The 27,164-nt window shown below is 58.9% G+C and overlaps 1 protein-coding gene and 1 long non-coding RNA gene across 5 annotated transcripts; one reads left to right on the top strand and one right to left on the bottom strand.

The window, feature by feature from the left end:
* Positions 1-186: 186 nt before the first annotated feature.
* SEMA6B (semaphorin 6B) lies at positions 187-27,164 on the bottom strand. Of its 4 annotated transcripts, none has more exons than XM_060297314.2 (17): positions 27,029-27,164; positions 11,353-11,502; positions 11,090-11,213; positions 9,379-9,439; positions 9,155-9,232; positions 8,662-8,763; positions 8,160-8,250; positions 7,732-7,851; positions 7,157-7,245; positions 5,483-5,700; positions 4,494-4,625; positions 4,108-4,257; positions 3,521-3,703; positions 3,286-3,432; positions 2,269-2,346; positions 2,077-2,135; positions 187-1,661 (listed from the first exon to the last, which is right to left on the bottom strand). In XM_060297314.2, exons 2-17 carry the CDS (start codon positions 11,471-11,473, stop codon positions 757-759), a joined length of 2,658 nt encoding a protein of 885 aa, XP_060153297.1. In that variant the 5' UTR covers positions 11,474-11,502; positions 27,029-27,164; the 3' UTR covers positions 187-756. The 4 variants fall into 4 exon arrangements, with proteins under 4 accessions (XP_060153297.1, XP_060153298.1, XP_060153299.1 ...); XM_060297315.2 differs by having other exon boundaries at positions 9,155-9,217; positions 27,029-27,163; XM_060297316.2 differs by lacking the exon at positions 8,662-8,763.
* Positions 5,730-8,436, top strand: LOC132597141 (uncharacterized). Its single transcript, XR_009563571.1, has 3 exons — positions 5,730-6,067; positions 6,962-7,165; positions 7,456-8,436. It is a non-coding gene; the product is annotated as an uncharacterized lncRNA (long non-coding RNA).

Raw genomic sequence — 27,164 nt, 5'->3', positions numbered from 1 at the left:
AGCCCTTAGACAGCCGCCAATACGACTTCTGGGCAGGCCGTCCTGACCCCCTGCCTGAAACCCCTTCCTCATCACCCCTCAAACTCCTAACCGGCACCTTGGAGGCCCCCGGCTTTCTGGAAGCCCCGGCATCGGCTCAGCCAACGCCCAGGCCGCTGGGGCCTCCACGCTCGCACACAGACACACACACCGCACGTGGCCGCCCCCACGCACACGCCGCAGCAGCCCGCGGGCACACGCGCACGCCTCCCTCCCCTTCCCGGCCCCTTGCACACGGACACGGCATGCACGCGCGCACACACACACACACACACACATACATACATACATGCCGGGGGCCGGGTCGAGGAGGGACCTCTGGGTGGGGCGGGGGGGGAGCTGGGGTCTGCAGATGTGCCCCCTCCCCTTCCCACCGCCAAGCCCCCGGCCGCCACCCCGAGAACGGAGTTGTGCAATTGGTTAGAAAACTGCAAAAGAAACGCAAATTGGAAAACAAACCAAAAATCCACGCGCAGAAGGTCAACCTCAAATCCACAGCACATTCCGCCCGCCCGCCCGCCTGCCCCAGACCGCCTCAGGGTCCTGCGGCCCCGGGGCGCGGTGGGGCGGGGAGTCGAGCCCCTTGTGCTTCCGGGCGGCGGAGGGCGCCCCCCACCCCGCGCGGCTGGGCCGGGGGTCTGAGCACCCACTCGGAGCTGGCCCGGTCTCTCGCTCCTGGTTCCCGTGGCTGGCACCGCCGAGGCGCGCGGCCCCGGCCTAGGGCACGGGGGGCGCAGTCCTGTCCGGGCCCCCGTACGAGAGGAGGTGGGCCAAGTCCGTGCCGGGCCGGGCGTGGCGGCCGCGGGGCCGGGCCTCGCCGCTGTTGATCGTGTGCGTGCGGCGCAGCGCGGCGGCGGGCGGGGCGTGCGCGCCCGGCCTCCGGAGGCTGCCGGTGGGCGGTGGGCTCCAGGGCCGAGGGAGGCCGTCGGCGGCGGAGCTCGGGTCCGAGGGGCCCGTGGGCGCCGACACCACCCGCCGGCGGTCCGGGCTGGCGTGGGGGGTGAGCGGGAAGTCGCCGTGGGAGGCGCGGCCGGGCCGCGCGACGAAGAGGCGGGCGTCGGGGGCCGGCTCGCCGGGCGCGGGGGGCGGCTCGGGGGCGCGGGCAGGGGCCAGCAGCAGGAGGGAGGATGAGAGGGAGGCCGTGAGCAGCGTATGGCCGTGCTCCCAGGCGCGGGGGCCCAGGGCGTGCGGGTGCGGGGTGGGCAGGCGCTTCTGGGGCAGCGGCGTCTGCTCGGGCGTGGGCAGCAGCCCCGAGTCCAGGTCGTGGGAGCCGCCCTGCAGCAGCGTGGCCTTGGCCCACCCGTTCTGCATCAGGGGCGCCAGCAGGGCCTCGGGGGGAACCCCGGGCCCGCCGCCGCCCCCGGCCCGGCCCCCGGGGCCGCCCGCCCGGCGCTCGCCCAGGCGGCTCACGCTCAGCACGGCCTCGCCGCCCCCGTGCGCCAGGATGGCCTCCTTGTCCTTGCGGCGGGCCAGCTCGCGCCGCTCGCGGAGCCCCACGTACCAGCCCACGCTGAAGCCGGACACCACGGCGCCCACCACGAAGGCCGCCACCGACGACGTCACCAGCAGGTTCACCGACACCAACCCGGCGCGCTCCTCCGAGAGGCTGGCCCCCAGGAGTCCTGGCCGGGAGGGCGGCGTGTGAGGGGCCCGGCCGGGGACGGTCCCCTGCGCACCTCTCGCGGCCTCCGGCTGGCCTACGCACTCAACGTCTGTCTGCTTCTCTGCTTCGTGGCGCCTCTCTGACCCTTTCAACGCCCGTCTGCCCATCTCTTTGTCCCCTGGCATCTGTCTTAAAGTTTGTCTGCCCATCTGTCTCCTGGCCTCTCTCTCTGCGGTCCCCAGCGCCCCCTCGCCATCTGTCGGTCCTTTTCCCACCTCCCTACCTGGAAGTGGGGCCCCCTGCCCTTCCCAAGCCCTGACGGTAGCCAGTACCGCCCCCCCGCCCTCGCGTTGGGCATGGGCCCCAGAGGGTGTGAGAACCCTGGAGGACCAGGACTCCGAGTCCCCAGGCCTCCTCCCCTCTCCCTCGCTTACCTGTGCAGTCCCCTAAGCCTGAGGTGCTGGCCCCGGACACGTCTTGCTCAAAGTTGGCTCTGATGAGGGTAGGGGGGCAGAGAGGCGCAGTCAGCAGAAACCTCTCGCACAGAGCTGTGGTTGGGGGCGGGGGGAACTCCCGATCATCACGTGGGTCACATACCCGCCCCCCACCTCCCTTGTCCCCAGTACCTGGTGCCGGGGCTGAGGAAGATGCAGGAGCCATCCGGGGCCCAGCCGCAGTAGGGGTCCTGACTGCCAATACAGTTCCTGGAGCAGACAAGGGACCCGGAGAGCAGATCAACCACAGCCCCTTCTGAGGCACCTCTTACTGTCAACTCTGCGAGTTCGCAAGGTATGTCTTAGCGGTGGGGGCTATTTCTTCCCCATTTTACAGATGAGAAAACTGAGGCTCAGGAAAGTTTACTTTTGCCCAGGGGACAGAGCCAGGGTTGGAGCCCAGGCAGGCTTGCCCCTGAGTCTGTGCTTTGGGTGTGTGCTATGGCATCATTATTGCCAAGTCGGCGGGCACAGGGTCAGGTGCTCTCCAGTGTGTGGAGGGCACGCTGTGAGTCCAGAGATGTGCCAGTGTTTTATCTGCATGTGATCTTCCCACCCATTTTATTTATTTAATTTTCTTTTCTGGCTGTGCCACGCGGCATGTGGGATCTTAGTTCCCCGATCAGGGCCTGAACGCATGTCCCCTGCATTGGAAGGCGGATTCTTAACCACTGGACCCCCAGGGACGTCCCTCCCACCCATTTTAGAGGCAGACAAACAGCTGTCTCCCTGGTCCCCAGCTTCTGCTCCTGATGCTCTTAGAAATGTCACTCACATCCCATCCTGCTCTGCCCATAGACCTCCAGGGCTCCCACCTCACTCCAGGGGTGGGGGAAGGAGCCCAAGTCCTCCCCACAGCCCACAGACCCTGCACGACCCACCCCCGGCCCCGTCCCCTCCCTGACCTCCCCTCCTCCCTCTCTCCCCCTCGCTCATTTTGTTCCAGCTATACAGGCCCCCTCTCTGTTCCGCCAACACACCAGGCCCAGTCCTGCCCCAGGGCCTTTGCACATGTTCTGCCCTCTGCCCTGCTCATCGTTCAGTGAGTCAGGATGCTGTTGGGGCCTGGACTTGAACTTGACTCTCTCCCTCTTCCCATGCTCACCTCCCCTCACTTCCCCTGCCCACAGTTGGCCCAGGAGTACTCACTTCATGCATCCTGAGTATTGCTGGCAGCGCGCCACAGGCACTCGGACCACACAGCGGGGGAAGGCCGCCAGCAGGCCACCCGAGGCCGCATCCAGCTCCAGGCTCAGCAGCCGCTGCCCTGTCTCGCCACCCCCAGAGCGTCCACACCTGGGGGTGAGCAGATTGGTAAGACTCAAGGGGCACGCCCTATCTCCCTGCCCACTGGCCCTGTCCCTTGACCTCTGCCCGGCCTCACCTGTCCGGCCGGTAAGTCTCAAACTCCTCCAGGAAGACACTGGGCCCGGTGGTGCCCGAGGCACTGGCGTTGGGCCAGACAAGGAACTTGAGGACAGTGCCCGCCTCAGAACCCAGGAAGACGACAGTCTGGTTGCCCCAGGGGCCGGCGCCCACGTCCACGGCCACTCGCGTCAGCTGGTACCTGGGGCCAGGGTTGGGCAGAGGTCAGGCTGCCTCCCAGCCCCCTGGGGTCCTGGGCGCACTCAGAGACACCACCCACGCCCGGCAAGGTGGACATGGGCGTGGCTCCAAGGGGGCACATCATGGAGAGAAACACCCCCCCAAACCCGACTCCTACCTGGGCCTGCCTGTCTCTCTCCCTGTCTCCCAACATCTCTTTGTGTCAGATGGTCTCTCTCTCCCTCTCTCTGTTTCTCCCTCTTTCTGGGTATCCCCGGAGCCTCATGCCCAGCTGTCTTGAGTGTCTGGCTTCTCCCTCATGTCCGAAGTTGGCCCTGTGCCTCCCTCCTTGCCCACCACCCTGGCCAGGGCTCTCCTTCCCACCCAGCCCGGCCACCAGGACCCCGGCCCCGTGTAGGGACTGACCGCATCAGAGTCCGAACAATCCATGGTGCGTGGCCCAGTGAGGGCACTGCCTCGTCCATCAGGGGGTGTGTCTTGACGAAGTTGAGGATCTCGTCCGGGAAGGCGCTGGAGGCGTTGTACTGCATGCCGGGAGCTGCACAGCACCCGGGCCTGGGTGGGGACGAGGGGGTGGTCAGGGTGGACATGGAGGCCCCCACATAGGGGCTCTGATTCACCAGGGGACCTGCTGCCCTGCCCAAAGGGCCTCGGTTTTCCCCACCTGCATAATGGGTACAGCTGAACTCGGCAACAGCTATTAAAATAACTAACTGCCTGGAAGTCCAAGCCCTTGGTCCAGGGTCAGGATCCTACCCAGGCACCTGTCTCAGGGTCGAGGGGGCTCTCACCGGGGCCGTGGCACCTGGTCCTCCGGCACGGGTGTCCAGATGGACTCAGGGGACTTCTGCTCACGGAAGCGGCCCTCAAATACGGCAGCCACCTGTGTCATGTCAAAGGCGCAGACGGCCGAGCCGGGGATGCTGTGGGTGGGGGCAGATGAAAGGGAGCAGTGAGCCTGGCCAGGGGTGGGGTGGGGGTGGGGGACTGCCCTGGGCAAGCAGGTGGAGGAGTGTTTGTCCTCCGGAGCTGTCACATGTTCAGTTCCCTGGGCCAGAGGTTGCTGCCCCCCCACCCCCCATCCAGTCCAGTCACTTCACCTGCTGAACAGTTCTCAGACTGGATCGTAGTTCAGCCCCTCCACAGCTACCCGTGTCCAGGCCCCGCCTTGTCACTTGCCTGCATATCCAGTCTCCCAGGTGCCACCCTTGCTCCCTTTCAACCCATTCCCCAGGTAGTTTTCCAAAAATGCAAACCTGACCTGGTCCCTCTTCTGCTCCTTACTCTCCCATGGCTCCCTAGGGCTCTCAGGATAAAATCCAGGCTCCTCCCCACAGCCCATCACCTCCCTGCCCTCATATCCTCCGCTCTCCCCCTTACTTCCCTCCAAGCCAGCCACACGGGCCTCCTCCCTATGGTTTAAACATAGCAAGCTCATTGCAGCCTCAGGGCTTTTGCACAGGCTGTTCTTCCAACTTGGAATGCTCTTTCCGCTTCTTCCATCTCACAACCATTGATGCCTCCTCCAGAAAGCCCTCCCCGACCCCTCCTCCAAAGGCAGAGGATGGGGACGCCCCCCTACCCCCATCTGCCAAGTTCTGGCCAAAGGGCCTCGGAGGGTCAGTGTCTGGCTTGGTGCCCCCTGGCCTGGGGCTGAGGCCTCCTGGGAGTCAAATCTTACCCAGTGCAGGACCCAGGGGATATGTGGTGAGGTAACATGGGAACTCTCCGCCCGTGCCCACCCGGTGGTCCCAGTCTGCTCCCGACGGTGCCCGCTGACCTGTTGCTGGGCGTGGAGAAAACAGCAAGGACCACGGGCCGGCCCCCCAGGCTGACCACGCCCGTGACGGCCCGCAGCACGTTGAAGTAGAAGTGGGAGTCCCCTGGCACCGAGCAGTTGAGCCGTGCCTTCAGGAACGACGTCCACTGCTTCTCCAGCACGCGAGGGGAGCCGCCCACGTCATTCTTGCACACCCGGGCCACACGGGACACCACCACCTGGCACATCAGCAGGCGGGGGGGGGGGCGGGCGGGGGCTGAGCCCTGTGTTCCACAAGGCCTGCCCGCAGGTCGCACTGCCCGCTACCCAGGATGGGATGCAGGAGCCTGGCCGTGGGTCACTGTGGGTGCCCCAGCCAGTCACCTTAGCCCCCTGAGCACCAGATTCCCCAGCAAAATGGACAAGCATAATCATCATCGCTTCCACTTACAGATCACTCATTAAGTGCCAGGCACTTTATCCTCCTCATCTCTCATGTTCCTCCCAAAGCTCTACAGAGGAGGGCCTACTGATATCCCCGGGGTACAGAGGGGAAACTGAGGCACAGCGAAAGGAAAGTGACCGAGGCCCAAGGTCACACTAGTAGTAAGTGGCAGTCTGTGCACTTAAATGTCTCCGTGGATTGAGGGATGGGATGGATGTATGGATGGATCAGTGGATGGATGGATGAATTTGAAGGACACAGTGATGGACAGTGAAGATAAGGAAGAAGGAGATAATCAACTGATGGATGAATGGGTGTGTGGATGGATGGGTGGCTGGCTGGATGGTTGGATGAGTAAATGGGTGTGAGTCTGCATGAATGGATAGATGGGTAGATGAATGGGTGGGTGGATGGATGGATGAAAGGATGGATGGGTGGACAGATGGATGTGAGTGTGGATGAGTGGAGAGATGGGTAGGGGAATGGATGAATGGCTGGATGGAAAGGCAGATGAAGGAGGTAATGACAGATCAGTGGATGGGTGGATAGAAGGTTGAATGGAGTGGATGAACAGGTGATGAGGAGGAGATGGGATAGATAATTGGATTATAGAGGGGTGGGCAGGTAGGTGGAGAGATGGATGGTAGATGGATGAGCTGATCAGTAGGAGGATAGCTCAATGGATGGTTAGGTGTATGAATGAATGGACAGGTAGGTGTATGAATGGATAAAGAAGTCAATGAGTGGGAGGTGGGTGGATGGATATATAGGTGCATGGAAGGGTAGATGAGTGGACGGATGGATGGAGGATGGCTGAGTCAGGGGGTGGGCGGATGGATAGATAAGTGGTTTGATTGGAAGTGTGGGTGGGCTGAAGGACAGATAGGTGGGTAGGTGAGAGGGCGGCTGAGTGGGAGAGTGAGTGGGCAGACAGATGGGCCGTCGAGGAAGGATGGATAAATGATGGTAGATGGGTGGGTGGACAGGTGAACAGCAACGGCACTGGGACTGGAATCAGGGGTGTATCTGACTTCAGACCCGGGACCCTCACCCAGGGCTGCTCCAGAAATGTCTTCAAGCCCCAGGGGCCTGGACCCGGCTAGAGTGGAAGGCCCTGAGGACCAGAGGGACTCTCTCGCCCCAGGCGGAGTTTCACGGAACCACCTCTGCTCCCCACTTCCCGAGATCAGAGCCTCTCAGCTGCGTGCCCCACTGCCTGGGCCTCTTCGGGAGGGGAAATAGGGCCCTACCTTTTCCAGGTAGTTAAACTCCATTGCGATCTCCCGGAAGAAAAAGTAGATGTGGCTGCCCCACTCCACCACGTGGACAAAGTAGGGCTCTGTAGGAGACGAGGGGTCAGAACTCAGCCCGTGACAGGAGAAAGGGAGTTTCTGGGGCTGGGAACACAGTAGCCTGGGTGGCTCCTTTTACAGTGAAGGGGGGAATATAAGCTGATTACCCGGGCAAAATAAAAGAGACCAAAGTTTTGGGGGTTTTTTGGAGGGAGTAGGTGTCAGAATCCTAAAATCACCGTGTCTTCTTTCCACAGACAACGTCTACTGTTTTGTCACCTTCCTCCTTCACGTGTTGAGCTGAGCTCCTACCATACCGCTCATGCTGTCCCACTTCAGGGTGCTAAGCCACCCATTTCCAGCAGGCTCTACTTTAGATCCAACTTAAATCTTTCTTCTAACTTTATCTTCAAAGAGGCTAGTAGGTTCCAAAGATGAGATGGGAGCTCCCTGCCTGTCTCCTCTGGGACTGTTATTCTGGTGGGGGAATTTGATGAATGTCAGCCCTACCAGGTCTGCCCCTATCGCCCCACCTTTGAACCACTTGGAGTCGTGTTTCACGGTGCGCAGAGTGGGCCGGTCCCCGAGGCTGCGGTAGATGACAGCGTCGATGGCTAGGAAGTCGGTAACGGTGGCTGTGAAGAGCATCCCTTCTGGACGGGGGTGAGTCAGGGGGAGGCAGGTGAGAGATTAGATCATAGAGGCCGGAGGCTGGGTGGGTCAAAACTTGACTTCAAGACTGAGCCCTGAGCCTAAGTGAGCCCTAAGCCCCGGGCTGAGCCCCAACTCCTCAGCTCATCCCCAACCTCGGCTGAGCCCTGCCCTTGAGATTCTGCCTGTTTCATAGCTGGAGAGATGGTCTCCCAGCCATCTTCTAAATGACCTGACTCCACGAGTGGAAAATGCCATGTCTTGCTGTGGACTGGGGCCCCATCAGATGGTCAGAGTTGGGGGCACTCACCAGAGAAGAGGGCAACATTGGCGTGTTTGGGGTCGTATGGGCAGCGGGCCATGCCACTGATGTTGTCCCCGAGGGGCTGCAGTGTGTCCATCTGCGGGGGGACAGGGACTGAGTGACAGAGCTCCTGTCTATACCTAGCAGCCCCTGGCTCCCCCAGCCACCCCCTCCAAGGGGACTCCTGGCGCCACCTTGGATGTTGTGTGACTTGGTCAGTCATTTAACCTCTCTGGGACTCAATTTACTGATCTGTAATAAATGGGTCTGAATCGATCCTAATTCATCCTATAACTGGTTTGGAGTTTAAGTTGCTGCAGCCTGTACAGGCCTCCTTTGGAAGACTCCTCTGGAGCTCCGGGTGAGGGGTCTGGGAGGGCATATCCAGTAAGGCTTCCTGTAGGAGATGATGTGGCCTGGGGATAGGGCATGACCAGTGGAGGGCCAGTGAGCAAAGGCGTGGAGGTTGAACCTGGGGCAGTCAGGGCTTCGAAGAGCGGTGACTCACGCTGTAGTTGGCACACACGGGGTTGAAGGCATTGGAACCACACACGAAGAGGGTGGATTCGTCCCGAAGTAGAAGCACCTTTACAAAATTTCGACACTCGCCCTGGATTGGGGCGGCGGGAAGAGAGAAGCCAGGGTGGGTGTGGTCACGGGTGTGGGCGGGGTCAGGAAAGAGGCGGGGCCTGCAAGGAGGGGCCAGGGATGTGGGCATGGCAAAATCAGGGGGCTAAACTAGGACTCGGCTGGGGGCGAGGCCATGACTAAGGCAGGGGCCCAGACAGGGAAATAGGGCACTTGAAGGGGTGGAGCTATGGCAAGACGAGGGCTAAGGGCACGGCCACGACAGAGGACCACCTTGGGGTTGTGGCCAGGCTCTGGGATTAGCCATGGCAACACCAGGGCCCTGGCATAGAATGAAAGCAGAAGATTTGCCCTGGGGGGGGTGGCCAGGACGGATTGGGGCGTGGTTGGAGGCGTGGCCAGGGCCCACTTACCTCCTGCTTGCCCTTCATCCGACACACGTTGATGTCGCTGGGGTTGGAGCGCCAGGTCAGCTTCTGGGACACAGAGAGCTGGTGAGGTGAGCGGGGTCCTTGACAGCCCTAGGAACCCTGCTAGGGAGGCCCGAATCCACCTTGCTCCCCAGCTCAGTGTCCGGGGCCCCTGGCGGGAGCCCCAAGAATTGCCCCCTCCCCTCCCTCCTGCACCCCCTCCTCACCCGCTGGTACCGCAGCTCCATGGACGTGGGGGGCTCCAGCTCCACCCGGTACAGGTTGTCCCTAGAGGAGGGGTGTAGTTAATGAGATCGGAGAGCCTCCCCTCCCCGCCCACTATTCTGACAGCAGACGTGAGGCCAACACGTGCCAAACAGGGGCGTGCCAGCGCCTCTGCCACGTGCAGCTCCGCATGTGCATGCCCTGACACGCCTCCTCGTGCCCTAAAGTGAGCCACGGGTTCTGGCACACCCCACATGCCTTACCACGCCACCTCACGCTCACACACCCCATGGCCTACACCCAACACAACGCACTGTCTGATGCCTTTACATCCGCTGTCCCCGTCTCAGCACCCCTCAGTCTCTCCCAGACTCTCAGCGCTCCCCCCATGCCACAGAAACTGCCCTAATCAAGGTCACTGGCCCCTGTTAAGTCCAGCGGTCACTTCTCTGTCCTCCTCCCCCTCTCCACAGCGTCTCCCCCGGCCAGTCCACCCTCGTCCTGGGAACTCCATCCTCACTGGGTTCTTGGACCCTGCACTCTCCTGGCTTCCCTCCCACCTCTCCGGGCCCTTCCTCTCTCCCTGGTGGGCCCACACCTGGGTCCTCTGGCCTCTTCCCTCCCCCATCCATACCCCTCCTGGGCCGCCTTGTCCACTCTCAGGGCTGGAACCACGTCTCTGCCTGGATGACACCCACAGTCCTGTCTCCAGCCAGGGCCTCCCCTGAGCTCCAGATTTGGGGTCCAGCTAACCCTCAAGGTCTCCACGAGGGGGCTCAAAGGTGTCTCATACTCTGTCTCACACTCAGCTTGGCCACACGGCACCCGACCATCCCCCAGATCTGCTCCCGCCCTGTCCACCATCTCGGCTGAGGCAACTCTATCCCCACGACGTGGGAGTCACCTTCAACTCCCTTCTCCTTCCCTCCCAATATGTCACCTCTGCCTTCAGTATCTAGCGAGGGTTCACCCACTTCTCACATCCTCTATGACCACCACCCTAGTTCAGCCCCCATTACTGCCCACCTGGACCAGCATTGTCCCCTCTGCCCTAGTCTAGTGGCTCCTGCCCTCACCAGTACAGTCTGTCCTCCCCCAGCCGCCACCAGAGGGCACCTGTGAGCACCTGAGTCAGGTCCTGCCCCTCCTCTGCCCACAGCCCTCCAGGGTCCCACCTCCCTTGGGGGTAAAAGCCCAGGTCCTCCCCTACAGCCCACAAGGCCCTGCTCTCCCTGCCCCGTCCCCTCCCTGCCCTCCCCTCCTCCCTCTCTCCCCCTCACTCACTCTGCTCCAGCCACACGGGCCTCCTTGCTATCCCTCCACCATGCCAGGCAGAGTCCGGCCCCAGGACTTTTGCACGGGCTGTGTCCTATGCCCTGACTTCTCCCTCTCCCTCAGATTTCCTTATAGCTGGCTCCTCAGCAGTTCTCAACTCAAATGTCACCTTCTCAGAAAAGCCTTTGGGGCCACTTCAGCACCCCCTCTAGCACCCAGTGAATTTTGACCAAACAGCTGTCCCTACCTGGTAACACATCATAGCAAGCTCTGGGCTCCAACCACACCCAGAGTTCAGCACCCTTAAAAATCCCACCCCAGGGACACACATTCACACTCCAGCCAAACAACAGGCCCCAGCATGCAAACCTCCCTAAAATGCTACCACCTACTCCCCCACACCTCACCCTGCACGCTCTGCCCGACAGTCCCTCGTACCTGTCCCCGATGAAGAGCGTCCTGTTGACCCGCAGAACCCGCTGGATGTTGAGATCGTCGGTGCCCTCTGCGGGGGTCAGGTGTCCTGGCCCGCTGCCCACGAACACGGGATAGTGGTTCAGGTCTGGGGAGAGGACGAGGAGGGGTGTGATTCAGGGCCAGGATGAGCCTGGCCTGGTGAGCCCCCGGGGGAAGGGGCAGCAGATCCAGCTGGGGAGCAAGACCCTCCCTCGGGACTCCCCCTCTCCAGGCCCCCCACTCACAGTCTCTGGGGGCCACGCTGAGTGGCGGCGGCTCCTCGGGGAAGAGGCCGTGGGAGCCTCCCAGTAGCAGCAGCAGGAGCAGTAGGGCCGGGCGGGGAGGGGGCGCTCGCGGGGTCCGCATGGCGAGGTCAGGGCGACAGGAGGTGACACCTGCGAGCGAGGGGCCATGCGGTGAGCCGTGTGGCTTGCAGTCCCCATTGCTGCCAGCAGAGGGGGCTCGAGAGCCGCCGCGGCGGGGACCTTCGATTTCCAGAAAAATTCCCCATTGGGGGGTAATCATTTAAAAATAACAACAATCATGGCAACAACAATAACACCAGCACTTATTAATTACCAGAACAACTTTCTGACCACATTTTAGTGAAAGCTCAGGAAACAGTTTCTAACAACAAAAGGATAATCACGAGAATATTTAAAAAATTAAATGATTTTAAATTAAAAATTAATAATAATAATAGATAAACAGGGACTTCCCTTGTGGCGCAGTGGTTAAGAATCCGCCTCCCCAAGAGGGAAGAGATATGGGGACATATGTATATGTATAACTGATTCACTTTATTATAAAGCAGAAACTAACAACACCATTGTAAAGCAATTATACTCTAATAAAGATGTTAAAAAAAAAAAAAGAATCCGCCTCCCAATGCAGGGGACACGGGTTCGAGCCCTGGTCCGGGAAGATCCCACATGCCGCGGAGCAACTAAGCCCGAGCGCCACAACTCCTGAGCCTGGGCTCTAGAGCCCACGAACCATAACTACTGAGCCCACGTGCTGCAACTACTGAAGCCCGCATGCCTAGAGCCCGTGCTCCGCAACAAGAGAAGCCACCGCAATGAGAAGCCTGTGCACCGCAACGAAGAGTAGCCCCTGCTCACTGCAATTAGAGAAAGCCCGTGTGCAGCAACGAAGACCCAACACAGCCAAAAATAAATAAATAAATAAATTTATTTTTAAAAAATAGATAAACATTTCAAAACATGTATTTATAAAAACTTCAACCTCAAAACATATGTTTTAAGAATTCTTAGAACTGGGGCTTCCCTGGTGGCGCAGTGGTTAAGAATCTGCCTGCCAATGCAGGGGACAAGGGTTCGAACCCTGGTATGGGAAGATCCCACATGCCGCGGAGCAACTAAGCCCGTGCGCCACGACTACTGAGCCTGCGTTCTAGAGCCCGTGTGCCACAACTACTGAAGCCCGTCCGCCTAGAGCCCGTGCTCCGCAACAAGAGAAGCCACTGCAATGAGAAGCCCACGCACCGCAACGAAGAGTAGCCCCCGCTTGCCGCAACTAGAGAAAGCCCACGTGCAGCAGCGAAGACCCAATGCAGCCAAAAATTAAATAAATGAATAAATAAATTAATTTAAAAAAAAAGAATTCTTAGAGTTAAAACACAAAAACCTTAAAATGAAAGTCTCAAAAACCAAAAATTCGAAGGCTCTTGGAATTTTATAAAACACAATCTGGGAACTGCAGTACTTTAGAATAGCAGAATATGCTAGCTGGTCAGGGACCTCAGAGGCCCCGGTAAGTCTGACTTCCTTCCCGATAACAGCCTTTCTGTCCTTTCCTGGAATACCTCTGTGACAGGAGCCTCACGACCTCTTCAGGGGGCCTGTTTTCCGCTCCCGCTCAAGGGAATTGGGAGAAACTTCCAGGTGTGTAGAGTGGAGACCATCCCCCACCCGTCCCAAGTGATGATCTGGTGGGCGGTGTGAACAGAACTCACCCTCTGGAACCCAGCCCTCCACGCCCCTCCCAGAAGGAGTGCAGTCCGGAGGCCCCAAGAAGACACTCGCAGCCTCTGGGCAAGCCCCGTGCCTCAGTTTCCCCGTCTGAGCAGCAGGTACATCTCCAAGCCCTGCCCCAGCCTTGGGGTGCGGGGATCCCGAACCCGTGGAGGTGGACGCGAGGCGGGAACTTTGGCCCTGGAACGCCTGCCTCTGAGGATTCAGGGCCAAAAAACAGGAAGGCCTTGCGTGGAACAGCGAAGTTTCCTCTCTGTGACCCTGAACTTCCAGGATTTGTGACTCAGCGGACGCCAGGATCTCACGTGTGCGCGGATCTGGCTCTACTTCCTTAAGAGTTTCCTTCCCCGGCTCCTCCCCTGCTTAGCAACGTCCCGTGGCTCCCAGCGACCCCCGAGCCAGGCCCCAGACACTGCATTCAAGACCCACAACGGGATCACCAGCCCCGCTGCTGCCTACCCCAGCCTACAAGCTTCCTCCTTACAACACCTGCCGGGGCACCCCGCCTCTGGTGTTCTGTCTGCTCTGTGCCTTTTTTTTTTTTTAAGATTTATTTATTTACTTATTTATTTTTGGCTGCGTTGGGTCTTCGTTGCTGGGTGCTGGGCTTTCTCTAGTTGCGGCGAGCGGGGGTTTCTTCCTTGCGGTGCGCAGGCTACTAATTGCGGTGGCTTCTCTTGTTGCGGAGCACGGGCTCTAGCTGCGTGGGCTTCAGTAGTTGCAGTGCGTGGGCTCAGTAGTTGTGGCTCGTGGGCTCTAGAGCACAGGCTCAGTAGTTGTGGTGCACAGGCTTAGGTGTTCCGCGGCATGTGAGATCTTCCTGGACCTAGGGCTTGAACCTGTGTCCCCTGCATTGGCAGGTGGATTCCTAACCACTGCACCACCAGGGAAGTCCCTAAACATTTTTTTTAACATTGTGGTAAAATGTATAACAAAGTTTGCCATCTTAACCATTTTTTTTTTTTTTTTTTTGGTATGTGGGCCTCTCACTGTTGTGGCCTCTCCCGTTGCAGAGCACAGGCTCCGGACGCGCAGGCTCAGCGGCCATGGCTCATGGGCCCAGCCGCTCTGCGGCATGTGGGATCTTCCCGGACCGGGGCACGAACCCGTGTCCCCTGCTTCGGCAGGCGGACTCTCAATCACTGCGCCACCAGGGAAGCCCCATCTTAACCATTTTTAAGTGGCACTAAGTATATTCACATTCTTGTGCAACCATCCCCACCATCCACCTCCAGAACTTTCTCATCTTCCCAAACTGAAACTCTGTTCCCATGAAACACTGACTCCCCACCCCTCCCCCAGCCCCTGGCCCCCACCATCTACTTTCTGCCTCTATGGCTGTGACTCCTCCAGGGACCTCACACAAGTAGAATCAGACAGTATTTGTCCTTTTGTGTCTGGCTTATGTCACTGAGCATCATGTCCTCAAGGTTCATCCATGTTGTAATGAGTGTCAGAATACCTTGACTTTTTAAGGCTCAGTAATATTCCACTGTGTGGATAGACCACATTTTATTTATCCATTCGCCGGCTGATGGACACTGGGGCTGCTTCCACCTTTTGGCTATGTTGTGAACGGGTCTTTGAGACCCTGCGCTCAATTCTTTTGGGTGTATGTGCAGGCGTGGAATTGCTGGATCGTATGGTGATTCTACGCTTAACTTTTGGAGGAACTGCCACACTCTTTTCCAAAGCGGCTGCACCGTTTTACATCCCCACTGGCATTGCGCATGCGTTCCAATTTCTCCTGCCAACACTATTTTCTGTTTTTTGATAGCAGCCATCCTAATGGGTGTGAGGTGGTGCTCTGTGCCTTTTACCCCATGTCTTATCAGAATAATTTTTTTTTTCTCCTTCCTTTGGTACGCGGGCCTCTCACTGCCAGGGCCCCTCCCGCTGCGGAGCACAGGCCCTGGACGCGCAGGCTCAGCGGCCACGGCCCACGGGCTCAGCCGCTCCGCGACACGTGGGATCCTCCTGGACCGGGGCACGAACCCGCGTCCCCCGCATCGGCAGAAGGACTCTCAACCACTGCGCCACCAGGGAAGCCCCCCAGAATAATTTTTAACTTCAGAAACTTCAGGACAACAGCTTCCACTCGTGGGCCATGCAGCATTGTGGTGAGGGGAGGGGCTCCAAGGCCATAAGTGTTCAAATCCCAGCTCTGCTATGTACATGCTGTGTGACCCTGAACAGGTCACTCCACCCCTCTGGGCCTCAGTTTACTCGTCTGTGAAATGGGCATGGTAACAGTATCGACCTCACAGGCCTGTGGTTGGTGTTAGCAAAGTGCCTGGCATGCTGCAGGTGCTCAGTAAATGCTAATTATTATTGTTGTTGCTGTTGGTATATTGAGTACCAGAGGCCGGGCTGGGTGGTTTCCAGGAATTGCTTCACGGAGACCCCTGATGGCTCTAGTACGGTTGGTATAACATTCAGTCCATTTGGCAGATGGGGAAACTGAGGGACTGATTGAGGGGCCATGACCCACCAGAGAGGATGTAGCAGCTGGACTGAACCCAGGGCTCTCTGCTACCAGGATTTTGCTCCTGGGGGTTGAGCGTACGAATGGTCACGGCAAGATTGATAATCACCCGTTCCGCCATCGCTCAACCCAGCGAGGCCAGCAGTTATTTAACACCCAGTTCACGGATGGGAAGACTGAGGCCCCAGTTCGGGATGGGACCTCACGGCTCATTTTTTCTCCTGGTTTTCATAACTTTGTGATGCAGCAACTCGGGGCTAGAAAGCTGTTCTTGTCCTCCCTCTGTCCACAGCTGCCCCCAGCCCCTCAGAACCACCCTGGGAACCCTGAAACCCAAACTGGGCTTTTCTTACCAGCCCCATTGTTCCTGAGCCAAAGACAAGAGTGTCGGCCTCCCAGTCCCTCCCCTGCCCTGAGGGCCCCAGAGCCCAGCTCCCACCCCCTACCTGGTCCCCTGGCTTCCAGTCCCGCCCCTTCAGTATCCTCCTCAAGGTAGCAAAGGAATCTTTCCAGAACCCAAATCTCACTTGTTTCTTCCCTGATCTAAACCAGGGTCTCTCCCCTTCGGCACTGCTGACATTCAGGGCCAGGTCATTCTTTGGGGTGGGGAGGTTCTGGGCGCTGCCAGGTGTGGAGCAGTATTCCTGGCCCCCACCCACTCGATGCCAGGAGCATCCCTCAATTGCGACAACCAAAAATGTCCCCAAACACCGCCCAGTATCCCTTGGGAGGCAAAACCACCCCCAGCTGAGAACGTCTGCTCTAAACCCTTCTATGGCTCCCCAGTGCCCTTGAAATGAAGTCCCCTCCCTTCCATCTCCACCTCTGAGGATCTGCACATGCTGTTCCCTCTGCTTGGAACACCTTCCTCCTGCTCCCAGTAACCTGGTGAACACGCTCGCTCGTCAGGTCTCAGACATCTCCTCCAGGAAGACTCCCCAGATCAGCCCGGATTGACTTCCTCTGGGCTCCTGCCTGCCTGTGCCGGAGGGCCCTGCTCACCCTATCTTCCAAATGCCTGGTTAACCGTTCATCTTCCCCACTGGACTCTGAGCTCCCCGAGAGGGCGGGACTGAGTCTGTCTTGGCCACCACTGTGTCCCCACTGCCCAGCATAAGGCCTGGCATTCAGTAGAAGCTCAATAAAGAATAAAAGTAGCAAACACCAAGCACTTGGGATGTGCCAGGCACCGTCCCAAGGACTTAAATGAACTCATTTGATCCGCACAACACACCGGAGAGGTGGGTGCTGTGCCCCTTACACAGATGAGGAAACTGAGGCATAGAGAGGCGAAGTCACTTGCCCAAATGGAAACAGTGGAGCCAAGACTGAAACCCGCTCAATCGACATTTGTTAGTTTGACAGTCATGCAGAGCTGAACCCCACATGCTCTTTGGGGGAGTCTGGGTCACGTCGGGGCCAACCCACTGCCCCTGGCCTCAGTTTACCCCCTGACCTGGGGTTATCGGAGAGGTGGCACCTCTCCCGCCCCTCCAAGACCATCTGCTTCTCTCCATGAAACTCGAGGCGTCTCTGCCAGCAGCTGTCCGGCGCCCACCTGCCTGGAAGTGGCCCCACCGCCGGCCCTGGCACCTGGTCACTGGGAGCCGCACTACCTCCCAACCCCGGGGCTGCGTGGCCAGCGTGTGCACCCCTTGGCGTGCAGGGCACCCATGTGTCTGCCTGCCTGCAGCCCTGGAGACGTGCATCCATGAACATGGGGGTGGGAGGGACGGTCATAAAGAGACAGAGGTCCACCCCCAGCCGGGAGGGCTCACGCTGTGGCACGGCCTCTCTGCCTGACCTCCCAACCATCACTCCAAGCCTTGGTACAGTCCCACTATACAGATGAGGAAACTGAGGCAGGGATGGAAACTCCCCCCAGGCCACCTGGCTTCGCCCTCCCATCGACCTTCCCAGGTACCATATGGCCTTAGCTACTCTAACTTCGTCAAAAGTTCAAATTTCCTTCTGGAACATTTTTTCCCACCTGGCCAGGGCTACCTGGGCTACCCCAGGGCTTCAGCATACATTTTAGGATCAGCTGGTAAGTTCCAAAACAAATAACATAAAACATAAAACATGTTGGGATTTTCACTGGAATGGTGCTGAACGCATAGACCAAATTGATCTATTGACGGACAGGCTCCCTGTCTCCGCTAATGGTTCAGGCCCCACCTGGGAGTCACACCCCCACCAGCTCCCTTCAGCACCGGCCCCTTCTTTTCTCACCCTCACATCCAATGCCAGCAAGTCCTGTGGGGTCTTCCAAATTCATCCAGAATTCTCACCCCTCTCTAGTCTGTTCCCTGGTCGGCTCCCAGCATCTCCTGCCTGGACCCCACGGTCCCCTCCACCCGGTCCACAGCTCCCACCCTTCATCCCCGAAGTCTGTCCTCCCCGCAGCCGCCACCAGAGGGCGCGCGTGAGCACCCGAGTCAGGCCCCGCCCCTCCTCTGCCCACAGCCCTCCAAGGCTCCCACCTCCCTCCCAGTAAAAATCCAAGTCCTCCTGGGGCCAACAAGACCCTGCGCGACCTGCCCTGTCCCCTCCCTGCCGTCCTCTCCTTCCTCTCTCCCCCTCGTTCACTCTGCTCCAGACACGTGAGCCTCCTCACTGTTCCTCCAGCACACCAGGCCCGGTCCTGCCCCAGGGCCTTTGCACGGGCTGTTCCTCACTCCTGAAAGCCTTTTCTCTCAGATACCCACATGGCTCCCTCCTTATTTCAGGTCTCCACCCCCACTCCCTGGACTCTAGCAACCCCTTCCCTCCCACCCACCTCCCACCTGGGGTCCAATGTCACACTCTCAAAGGGTCCTCTTAGACCCTCTGTTACTTCGAATATGGTCCTCGGACCACCAGCAGCAGCAGCCTCACTTGGGAGCGGTTATAAATGCTGAGTCCCGGGACTTCCCTGGTAGTCCAGTGTTTAAGACTCCATGCTTCCATGGCAGGGGCATAGGTTAGATCCCTGATCGGGGCAGTTCCGCATGCCGTGAGGTGCAGCCCCCTCCCCCCCAAAAAAAGTCTACACAGGGGATGCCCCCTCCTCCAGGAAGCCTTCTCTAACTGCCTTCCCTGGGGAGCTCCGTTTCCCCGGGCTCCCCCAGCCATGACCCCGCCCTCAGCTCCACCCAACCTCACCAACTTGGGAGCATCTGTGACCAACTCTGGCTCTTTGTACCCCAAATTGGAAGCTATTCATTCACTCATTGGATGAGCAATTACTGAGCACCAGTTGTGTGCCAGACACTGTTCCCAGCATGGGGCCGCAGCGATGGCCAAGACAGTTGCAAAGCCCTGCCTTTGGGGGGTTCCCAGTCCAGTGGGGAGAGAGGGGTACACGCATTACCAGAAAACAGAACTCAGCTTCTGACAATAATATCGAAGCCTGAAGATGAAAATGCAGAGAATGATGGAGAGTGATGGCAAAGGGGCTGCTTTGGCTGGTGGTCAGGGGAGCTCCTGGAGAGGGAACTGAAAAGGCAAAGCCCTGGAGGCTGGAACCATCAGAGGAACAGCAAGAAGATGCCGATGGGCGGGGAGGCTGCCATATCATAAGAGAGGAGCCCTGGGACTTTCCCCCTTTTCCAGACAAGACATAGAGCCTCAATTTTCTCATCTGTAAAATAAGGCACTAGAACAGGGCCTGGCACACGTGTTTACTCTCTGTGAAATGACCTTGCTGGGTGACCTTGGGCCAGCAGCTTGCCCTCTCTGGGCCTCTCCATACCACAGCAGGTGACTCAGTGACCCGAGGCCAGGCTCGGAGCCCCTGTTTCTCCATCTGCCGTGGTAAGGATGGGGGCGGGATGCCCGTCTCCAGTTCCATGGAAGGAGCTCCTGTCAGCCCAGCCGCCCCAGGATTCCAGCTCCGGGGCCCGGCGTCCCCGAGGGGATCGAGTAACCTGGCGAGGCAGCCGGGCCCCTGCGTCGTCCAGGTCTAGTTACCAGCTCTGCTTACAGCTGCCTCCTCCACCTGCCTCAGTTGCCCCCAGCGCAGCCCAGCCGGGCTCTGGGGCTGTCTAGGAACTTGGCAGAGTAGCCAGAGGGAGTCCCTTGGGGCCCAGGCCACGGGGGCGCTGAGGAGAGGGGCTCCCTCGCCCCGCAACGTTCGCACCACGCTGGTTAACTCATCCCTCCCCAGCCTGGGAGGCGGCCAGCACATCCTCCTGGTCCTCAGCCTTCCTCCCTGTGTTCTCGGTTCCCGGAACCTCAGCTTCCCCATCAGTGACTTGAGCACGATAACCATCCCCAACGGGTTATCATGATGGGTAAATAAGCTCCAGATAGTAGGTGCTTAATAAACTATTGACTGCTGTGCGGCCCAGGGTTACGTCCTTCCCCTCTCTGGGTTTGCTTCTGCCTCTGTAAATCAGGGATGAGAACATTGGCTCCACGGGGGCAAGGGGTCTGGTGCACAGTAGGCACTCAACAAATACCGGCTGAATGAATGTCCCACAAAAAGATCCAATTTATGAAAGAGCTACAAAGATCTGTTTATTCCAGACTTCCTGAGCACCTACCGTGTGCCAACATGGCCGGGGATTCAGCCCTGACCGGGACCATGCACAGAGCCGGGCATGCAGTAAGCACCCAATTAATGCTGAGCATCTCGTTTAAAGAGGATGGTGCTCAGAGTACCCAAGTCGACTCCCCGGTGCACCCCACAGCAGCCCAGCAGGGCAGGGATTTAAGCTAAAATTTGATGAAGCCCCTACTGTGTGCCAGCTGCTCGACCAAGACTTTCACATGTTTGAACTGGTTTCCTGCCCACGCCAACCCTATGAGGCAGTGACCAGCACCATTATCCCCATTTCACAGAGGGAAAAACTCAGGCTCAGAGAGGTTAAGACACTTGGCCAAGGTCTCACAGCACAGAAGGGTGTAGTTGGGATTCGAACCCAGGCCACGTGGCTAAACTGCCTCTTACTGTCATTTACCGAGTGCCCACAATGTGCCATCTGTCAACGAGGCTGCACAGCCTAATTGCACATCTTGCAGATACGCAAGCAGAGACCCAGAGAGAGGCTGCCCCAGTGCCAGGCCACTCAGAGAGCCAGTGGGGAGACCAGGTGTCAGAAGCAGGACCTTGAGTGGGGGACATGGACAGGTCCCCGGGGCTCCCAGCCAGACAGACAGGGGGCACTCCTGGGTAATTAATTTTAATCACTGTTTGGAAATTGGGCTGCCAGGAGGCAAATCGGAAGCAGCAACTTGTAATTAGGAATGGGGAAGGGGGGCGCTTCTTTCTTGGTGATGCGGCGACCATTCCGAGGAAATTGAAGTGTCATTTATACCCAGCGGGTAATTAGGGGGCCTGGGAGGGAGCCACTCGAGGGGGCTGGGGGCTCCTAGGGAATCTGGGATGGTGCTGGGAGTTGGGGGTCAGGAGCCCACAGATTCCCAAGTGGGGGGCCCTGAGCCGGCCTGGGGGCAAACGTACCCTGGTCTCAACCACAATTTGGAGGAAACACAGAAGAGCAGGGTGCTGCTCTTGGGACCCAGCTTTGGGAGACAGAGGGGAGTAAGGCTCGGCTCTAGGGGGCTCCACTGTAGGGAGGGCAAACAGATCTGGTCCCTGCCCTTGGGGTCCTCAATCTGGAGGAAGCAGAAGATGGTGAGCCCGGCCCCTCTCACTTGGGATTCTGGGAGCCCTCCTCTCCCCGAGGCTGATCCTCCCAACCAGAAGTCCCCCAGTCACTGTCCCTCTCTAGAGGCCCTGTCTGGGAGGCCACAGGGATCCCCAAGTGGGATGAGACCAGAAAGGCAGGTCTGGAGGGGGACACCGCTGAGCGATGCTGGGCGGGAGGCAGGCGGGGCCCTGCCAAGTGCTGCTGGGAACGGAAGACCTGGCGATGAACTTGAAGAAGACAAAGGCGGGAAATGGGTCCTGGGGTCCTAGAGGACCACAAGTCCTGGTGAGTCAGGGCTCAGGAATGGTGGAGATGCTGGCAGAGTGACGTGGGTTCTGGGGGCCGGGGCGTGAGAACTGTGCATCAATGGAGCAAAACGGCGAGGGGACAGGGGCCCCCGTTTTGCTGGGTGACCTCGGGGAATTTGCAACCCCAATCTGTGCCTCATTTCTTCCCAGACCCTGGGACTTAGACATTCAAAGGGAAATAACAGCAAACATTTATAGAGCTCCTATTGTGTTCCAAGCCCTGTGCAAAGGGCTTTGCAGAAAGTACTGGTGGGGTAGGTAGGAGGGGTTTCCTCCCCATTTTAAAGGTGAGGAATTGCAGGCAGCCCAGAGTAGGCAAGTAATATGCCCAAGGTTGCACAGCTAGGAAAAGGCCAGACTGGTTTTTGAACCCAGGCCATATGGTCCAGACACCACACTCTTAACCTTAGCACTATGTGCCCCCAGAGAAAGGGGCTGTCAGTCCCCCACATCTAGTAAGTCCAAAATCTATCCTGATCCACCCACTTCTTTTCCCCTCTACTGCCTCACCCTGGCTGGCCCCCATCATGGTTCATCTGGACCAGCGCAGACGCCTCCACCCTGGTCCCCCAGCTCTGGCCCTTGCTGCCCACAGTCTGCTCCCTGCAGCAGCCAAAAGGCGCCTGTGAGCACTTAAGTCAGGCCCCGCCTCTCCTCTGCCCAGAGTCCTCCAGGGCTCCCACCTCACTGGGATAAAAGTCCAAGTCCTCCCTGTGGCCCACAGGGACCTGCACGACCTGCGCCGTCCACTCCCTGCCTTCCCCTCCTCCCTCTCTCCCCCTCACTCCCTCTGCTCCAGACACAGGGGCCTCCTCACTGTTCCTCCAACACACCGTGCATGGTCCTGCCCCAGGGCCTTTGCACGGGCTGTGCCCTCTGCCCAGAAGGCTCTTCCAGTTCTCTGCATGACTGGCTCCTTTTCATTTTCCAGGTCTCAGCTCAAACACCACCTCCTCAGAGACACCCTCCCTGACATCATCAGCTAAAACAGCCCCGCCCTTCTCAGTGTCATTCCTTGGGGGCACTTGTTATACTTGATTCACTTTCTTTCCTGAGTTAGTGTCCATGTTCCCATCTAGTGTGAGCTTCGCAAGGACAGGGCCTGTTCTGCCTTGGTCATTGCTGGGTTCCCAGCACCTGGCACATAGTAGGCAGTCATTAAATATCTGTCAACTCATGAAATGAGAGCAAAGACTCCACAGCTCTCAATGAGATCAGGACCAGAGGCCACAAGCTTCTGCTTTTCAAAATTATTCCTTTTTCCGGAGTAAGAAAAGAACAAGTCCAGACCTGGCACTTTCCCTGCATCCTCTTGTTTAAATGTTCAACCCTAAAGGAGAGAGAATAGCATCCATGTTTCACAGATGGGGAAACTGAGGCTTAGAGAGGCGGCATGAGGGAATGAGTGAATGAAGAGATGAATTCCAACCCAGGTAAGTCTGACCCAACTGTTGTGGCAATCTCTAAAGGCAAAAATTCAGAGGGGCTGTCTCAACTGCCCCAGGGGATTCTTACTGGGCCTTCAGGAAAGGGAGAAGGTTCTGAAACTATCAGAAAACATGTCGCTTCCCCCTGGTGAACTCCTACACATCCATCATGGTCCTAGAGGCAATGCCCATCCTCGATGCATCTTCTCTGATCCACTGGGAAGAGCCAGATTTCCTCAGCCCCATTTTGCCCCAACTCTGATCCCATGTAGCCAAGAGGGCCAGGGTCGGCCTGTTTCCCCTCCCTGAGCCTGGAAGACCCTTGAGGGCCAACCAGGCACTAGAGCTAAATCTCCCTCTCTGCGATCCCAGCATCACCCAGCCCAGGGCCAGGCACACAGAGGCCACTGGGAGCATCTGTTTAGTGACTGACCTTCCCTACCACTCTGGACCAGGTCTCCCCCGGGCCCTCCTGAAAACCCATGTACCCACAATCCTCTCTGGGATCCTGCAGTTGGGAAGTTCTCTCCTAAGTCAGCCCTTGGAAGGCAGGCTCAGCCTGGGACAAAATGCACCCTGGGAAATGTAGTCCTCACTAGACTGGGCTTCCCTCCCAGCAGGCCCTGGGGCTACCACCTTTGGACCCTGGGGCCAGCGAAGGAGCTTCAAGCGTGGCTGGTAGGGGGCCACCCCTGTATCCCTGCCCAAAGAGATGGAAGAGGGGGTCCTTGGCCTCCCAAGTCACCTCCTTAGCACATTCTAATGCCTGCCACTTCATCTGGACATCCCTCAAGGGCAGGTGATGAACGACTGTGATAATAAGAGAGAATTATGTGGCTCAGGCCCAGACCTCTCAGGCCACACATCAAACCCTGGCTCTGGCAAGCCAAACCTACACCGATCACAATGGTGGGGGTATCTGGCGTGTGGGTCTGTCCCCTGAAGCCGCCTCCTAGATAATTGGACCACGGGATGTGGGGCAGGCGGCCGGGGCCCCCTCCCAGGCTGCCATGAGCCTCAGTGTCCCTGTTTCTGCTAAATGAGGCCCCACCCACGGTCAACCCCAATCACCACTGGGTCTTGGATGAATCAGTCTGAGAATCTGCAGCCCCTTAAATGGCTTAGAATTTTGGAATCACTGTATCCTAAACATTTTTCCAGCATTCTGGAAAACCTGTCTCCTGGTAGCTATCCTTCCCCATGGCTGCTCAAGGTCCGAAACGTGGCCCATTCCCTCCCCTGCTCTAAGATCTTCGATGGCTCCCTATTGCCCTCGGGATAAAGCCTGCTCCCCAGCTTGGCATCCGCGGCCCCTGTCACCTCTCAGGCCTCATTGCTTATTGTCTCCCACCCTTAAAATAGCCCAGTCACTCAGGAGTCCCCCAACACACCCCTCCGTGGTTTTCCCCACTGCTCCCTCCACCTGGGATCCCTGTCCCCCCCGCCTCCTGGCAAAACCGCCTTCTCACCCCTCAAGGCCAGTGCCAGCATCCCCTCCTCCAGGCAGGGGATGCTGGCACTGGCATCCCTGCTTCCACCTGTCCTGACCCTGGCTGAGTCCTCTCTGGGTTCCCCATCATCACCTGGCAAAGGGCTGTGCACACAGGACAGGGCCACACCACAGGGTCAGTTAGGGACACCCTAACTCAGTTAGGAGATGGGCAGCAACTGGCAGATCCTTCAGCCCCGGGGGACCCAGCTTACCTGTCCCGCCAGCTGACGTCAGGGTCACCTTTGCAAGGACAGTTTGATTTCTATCTTCCTGGTCCAGCCCCCGGTAACCCCAGCAACTCTCGGCTCAAGCCCTGGGCAGCCACTGCAGATGACAAACCCTCCTGCAGCTCACATCTCCAGCACCTTCTTTGACCAGAGGACAGAAGTGAATGGCCCCTCCCTGGTGACTCAATACCTCCGCTGGGAGTCGTGCTCTCACCTCAAAGCAGAGGAGGCGACAGGACCCTTAGGCCCCATGGGTGCTCAGCCCTGGCAGAAGGCAGGTGGGGACTGGAGGGAGAGGTTACAAACCCAGGGTATTCCTTGGGACCTCTCTCTGCCTTGTCTCCCTCCACTCAGGTCCTAAAACCTTCTGGGGAGATCGCAGCCCAGAGAGGGCTAGAGACCTGTCTGAGGCCACACAGCAGCACCCCTCCTCTCAGGCCCCAGCCTTCTCTATGATGCTTTTTTTTTTTTAGAGAGGGGTGGGGCGTTGGAAGCTCCAGGTCTAATTTCTGCCCTGCCCAGGTTGGCTGGGTGGGGAGCCAGGGTTTCCAAGGAAACCTTTGGGCTGGCATTTTGGGTTTCAGCAGGTGTGGAGGCTCCTTTCCCCCTTGACCCCGTCTAACAGCCCCAGCAGTGGAGAGGCCTGGCTTCCCTCTCCACCCATTCTGGGCCTCAGTCTCCCTGTTTGTTCTTGGGAATGGGCCAGTTCAGGGTGGACACGCTACAGTTTAACGAGTCTCCTGCCAGTCTGCCACCTACCCAATATCCAAGGTCCTCTGTGCCACAGGGACAGCTACCTTCCCAAAGAGCTCAGGACCCCCTCCCAGGAGAATACTGACCCCACCTATGACTCCCAGCCTCTCCCCACACCCTGTACTCTGTCTAAATAGAGTTTCAGCAATTGCTCAGATACATTCAAAAATTTCAAAATTTCATCCTTGAGAGAAAACATATCTACTAGGATATGGGAAAGGGACTGGCCAGCGTCTGTAGGGGAGAGATGCCCCGGGGGTACTGAACTTTGATTTTGGAGAGTGCGCTGTACCCTTGAGAAGCTGAGGGAACCCAGAAAAATATGAAGCAATGCAATTTTGCAAACTGGGGGGGGGGCTTTTCTGAAGCTCCAGCCATTAGTCCCCCCCTTCCTCCTTAAACCCAAAAGAGACCCCCAAAACTTAAGGGCCCAATCCCCTAACCCCAAGCCCCAGTTCCCCTCCAGTCTGGGAGTCAAAGATGACAGCCTCAAGGGGGAGGATGCCAAAGACCTCAGCCAGACAGGGCCAAACAGGGGTTGAGGGTCTGGGAATCGCCCCCAGCCCCAGGACGCTTGCAAAAACTCCCAGCTTCAGCGTCTACACGTCTGGGCAGGGGCAGAGCAGGGCGGAGGTGCCCCAAACTCGGAGGGCACCCCGAGGGGGAGAGCGGGACAGGGGGCACGTGACCCCCACCCTGGAGACCAATCAGCGCCCACGGGAGGGGGCCACACTCGGCGCCCCCCACCCCTCCCAGCGCTCTCGGAGAGAGACGCTTTCTTTGTCCCTTTGTCAGCTCTTGGGGGGCCCCGAACCCTTGGGCTCCCACTGCATGGGGGGGGAACAGGACCGGCTGACTCTCTCCCCCCACCGCGGCCCCTACCCCGCGGCCCGGGCCCTGGACTCGTTCAGGGGCGCCCAAGGTGCGGCGGCTGGACCAAGGAGTGGGGCGGAGGGGCCTCACCTCGCCAGGACCACCGCACCAGCCCCGGGGGGCCCTCGACTTAGCGCCCAGGGCCCCGCCCCCCAGCACCACCTCCCACCCTCGGCCAGCAGGCCCCCTGCCTGCCCTGAAACCCCCACCTGGGCCCAAATCCAGCTCCCCAGCGGCGCAGCCGCGAGCCCCCATTATTATGCCTCTTACGGCCCCCCCGGACAAAACCTCCACCCGTTGCGGTGCCGACAGAACCCCTATTATAGCTCCACATACAGGCCCCCAGTCAACAATCCAGGCCCCCCCAGCTGCAGTGCCATTAAACACCCCCATTATGGAGTCTCATTCAGCGCCCCAGGCCCAAATCCAGACCCTTGAAAGCGTTGTTACTGGACCCTCATTATATCGCTCCATACTGCGACCCCCCTAAAATCCAGCCCCCTCCCCAGTTGCGTTGCCGGCAGATCCTCCCGTTACAGAGCTCCACAAACCCCCTCTCCGGCCCTAATCCATTCCCCTCGCAGTGGCGGGGCCCCCAGGCCCCCCATTATAGCGCCTGACCCGGCCACCCCAGCCAACGATTCAGCCCCCAGCTGCGTGCCGACAGACACCCCCGGGATAGCGCCTCCCCAGCCCCCCCTCTTGCAGACGCCCCGGGGCGCTTACCTCGGAGCCGCGGCCGCCGCGAGTGCGCGGGAGGGAGCTCGAGGGCGGGAGGGCGCGGGTGGGGGGGGGGGCGGTTCGTGCGCGCACCTGTCCCGGCCCGGCCGGCTCAGCCAGGCATCCCGGGGTGGGGAGGGGG

Source organism: Globicephala melas, chromosome 3 (genome assembly GCF_963455315.2).
Source record: "Globicephala melas chromosome 3, mGloMel1.2, whole genome shotgun sequence".
In the NCBI taxonomy this organism is placed as follows: domain Eukaryota; kingdom Metazoa; phylum Chordata; class Mammalia; order Artiodactyla; family Delphinidae; genus Globicephala; species Globicephala melas.
The sequence above is the reverse complement of the archived record's forward strand: the minus strand, read 5'-3'. Positions and strand labels throughout refer to the sequence as shown.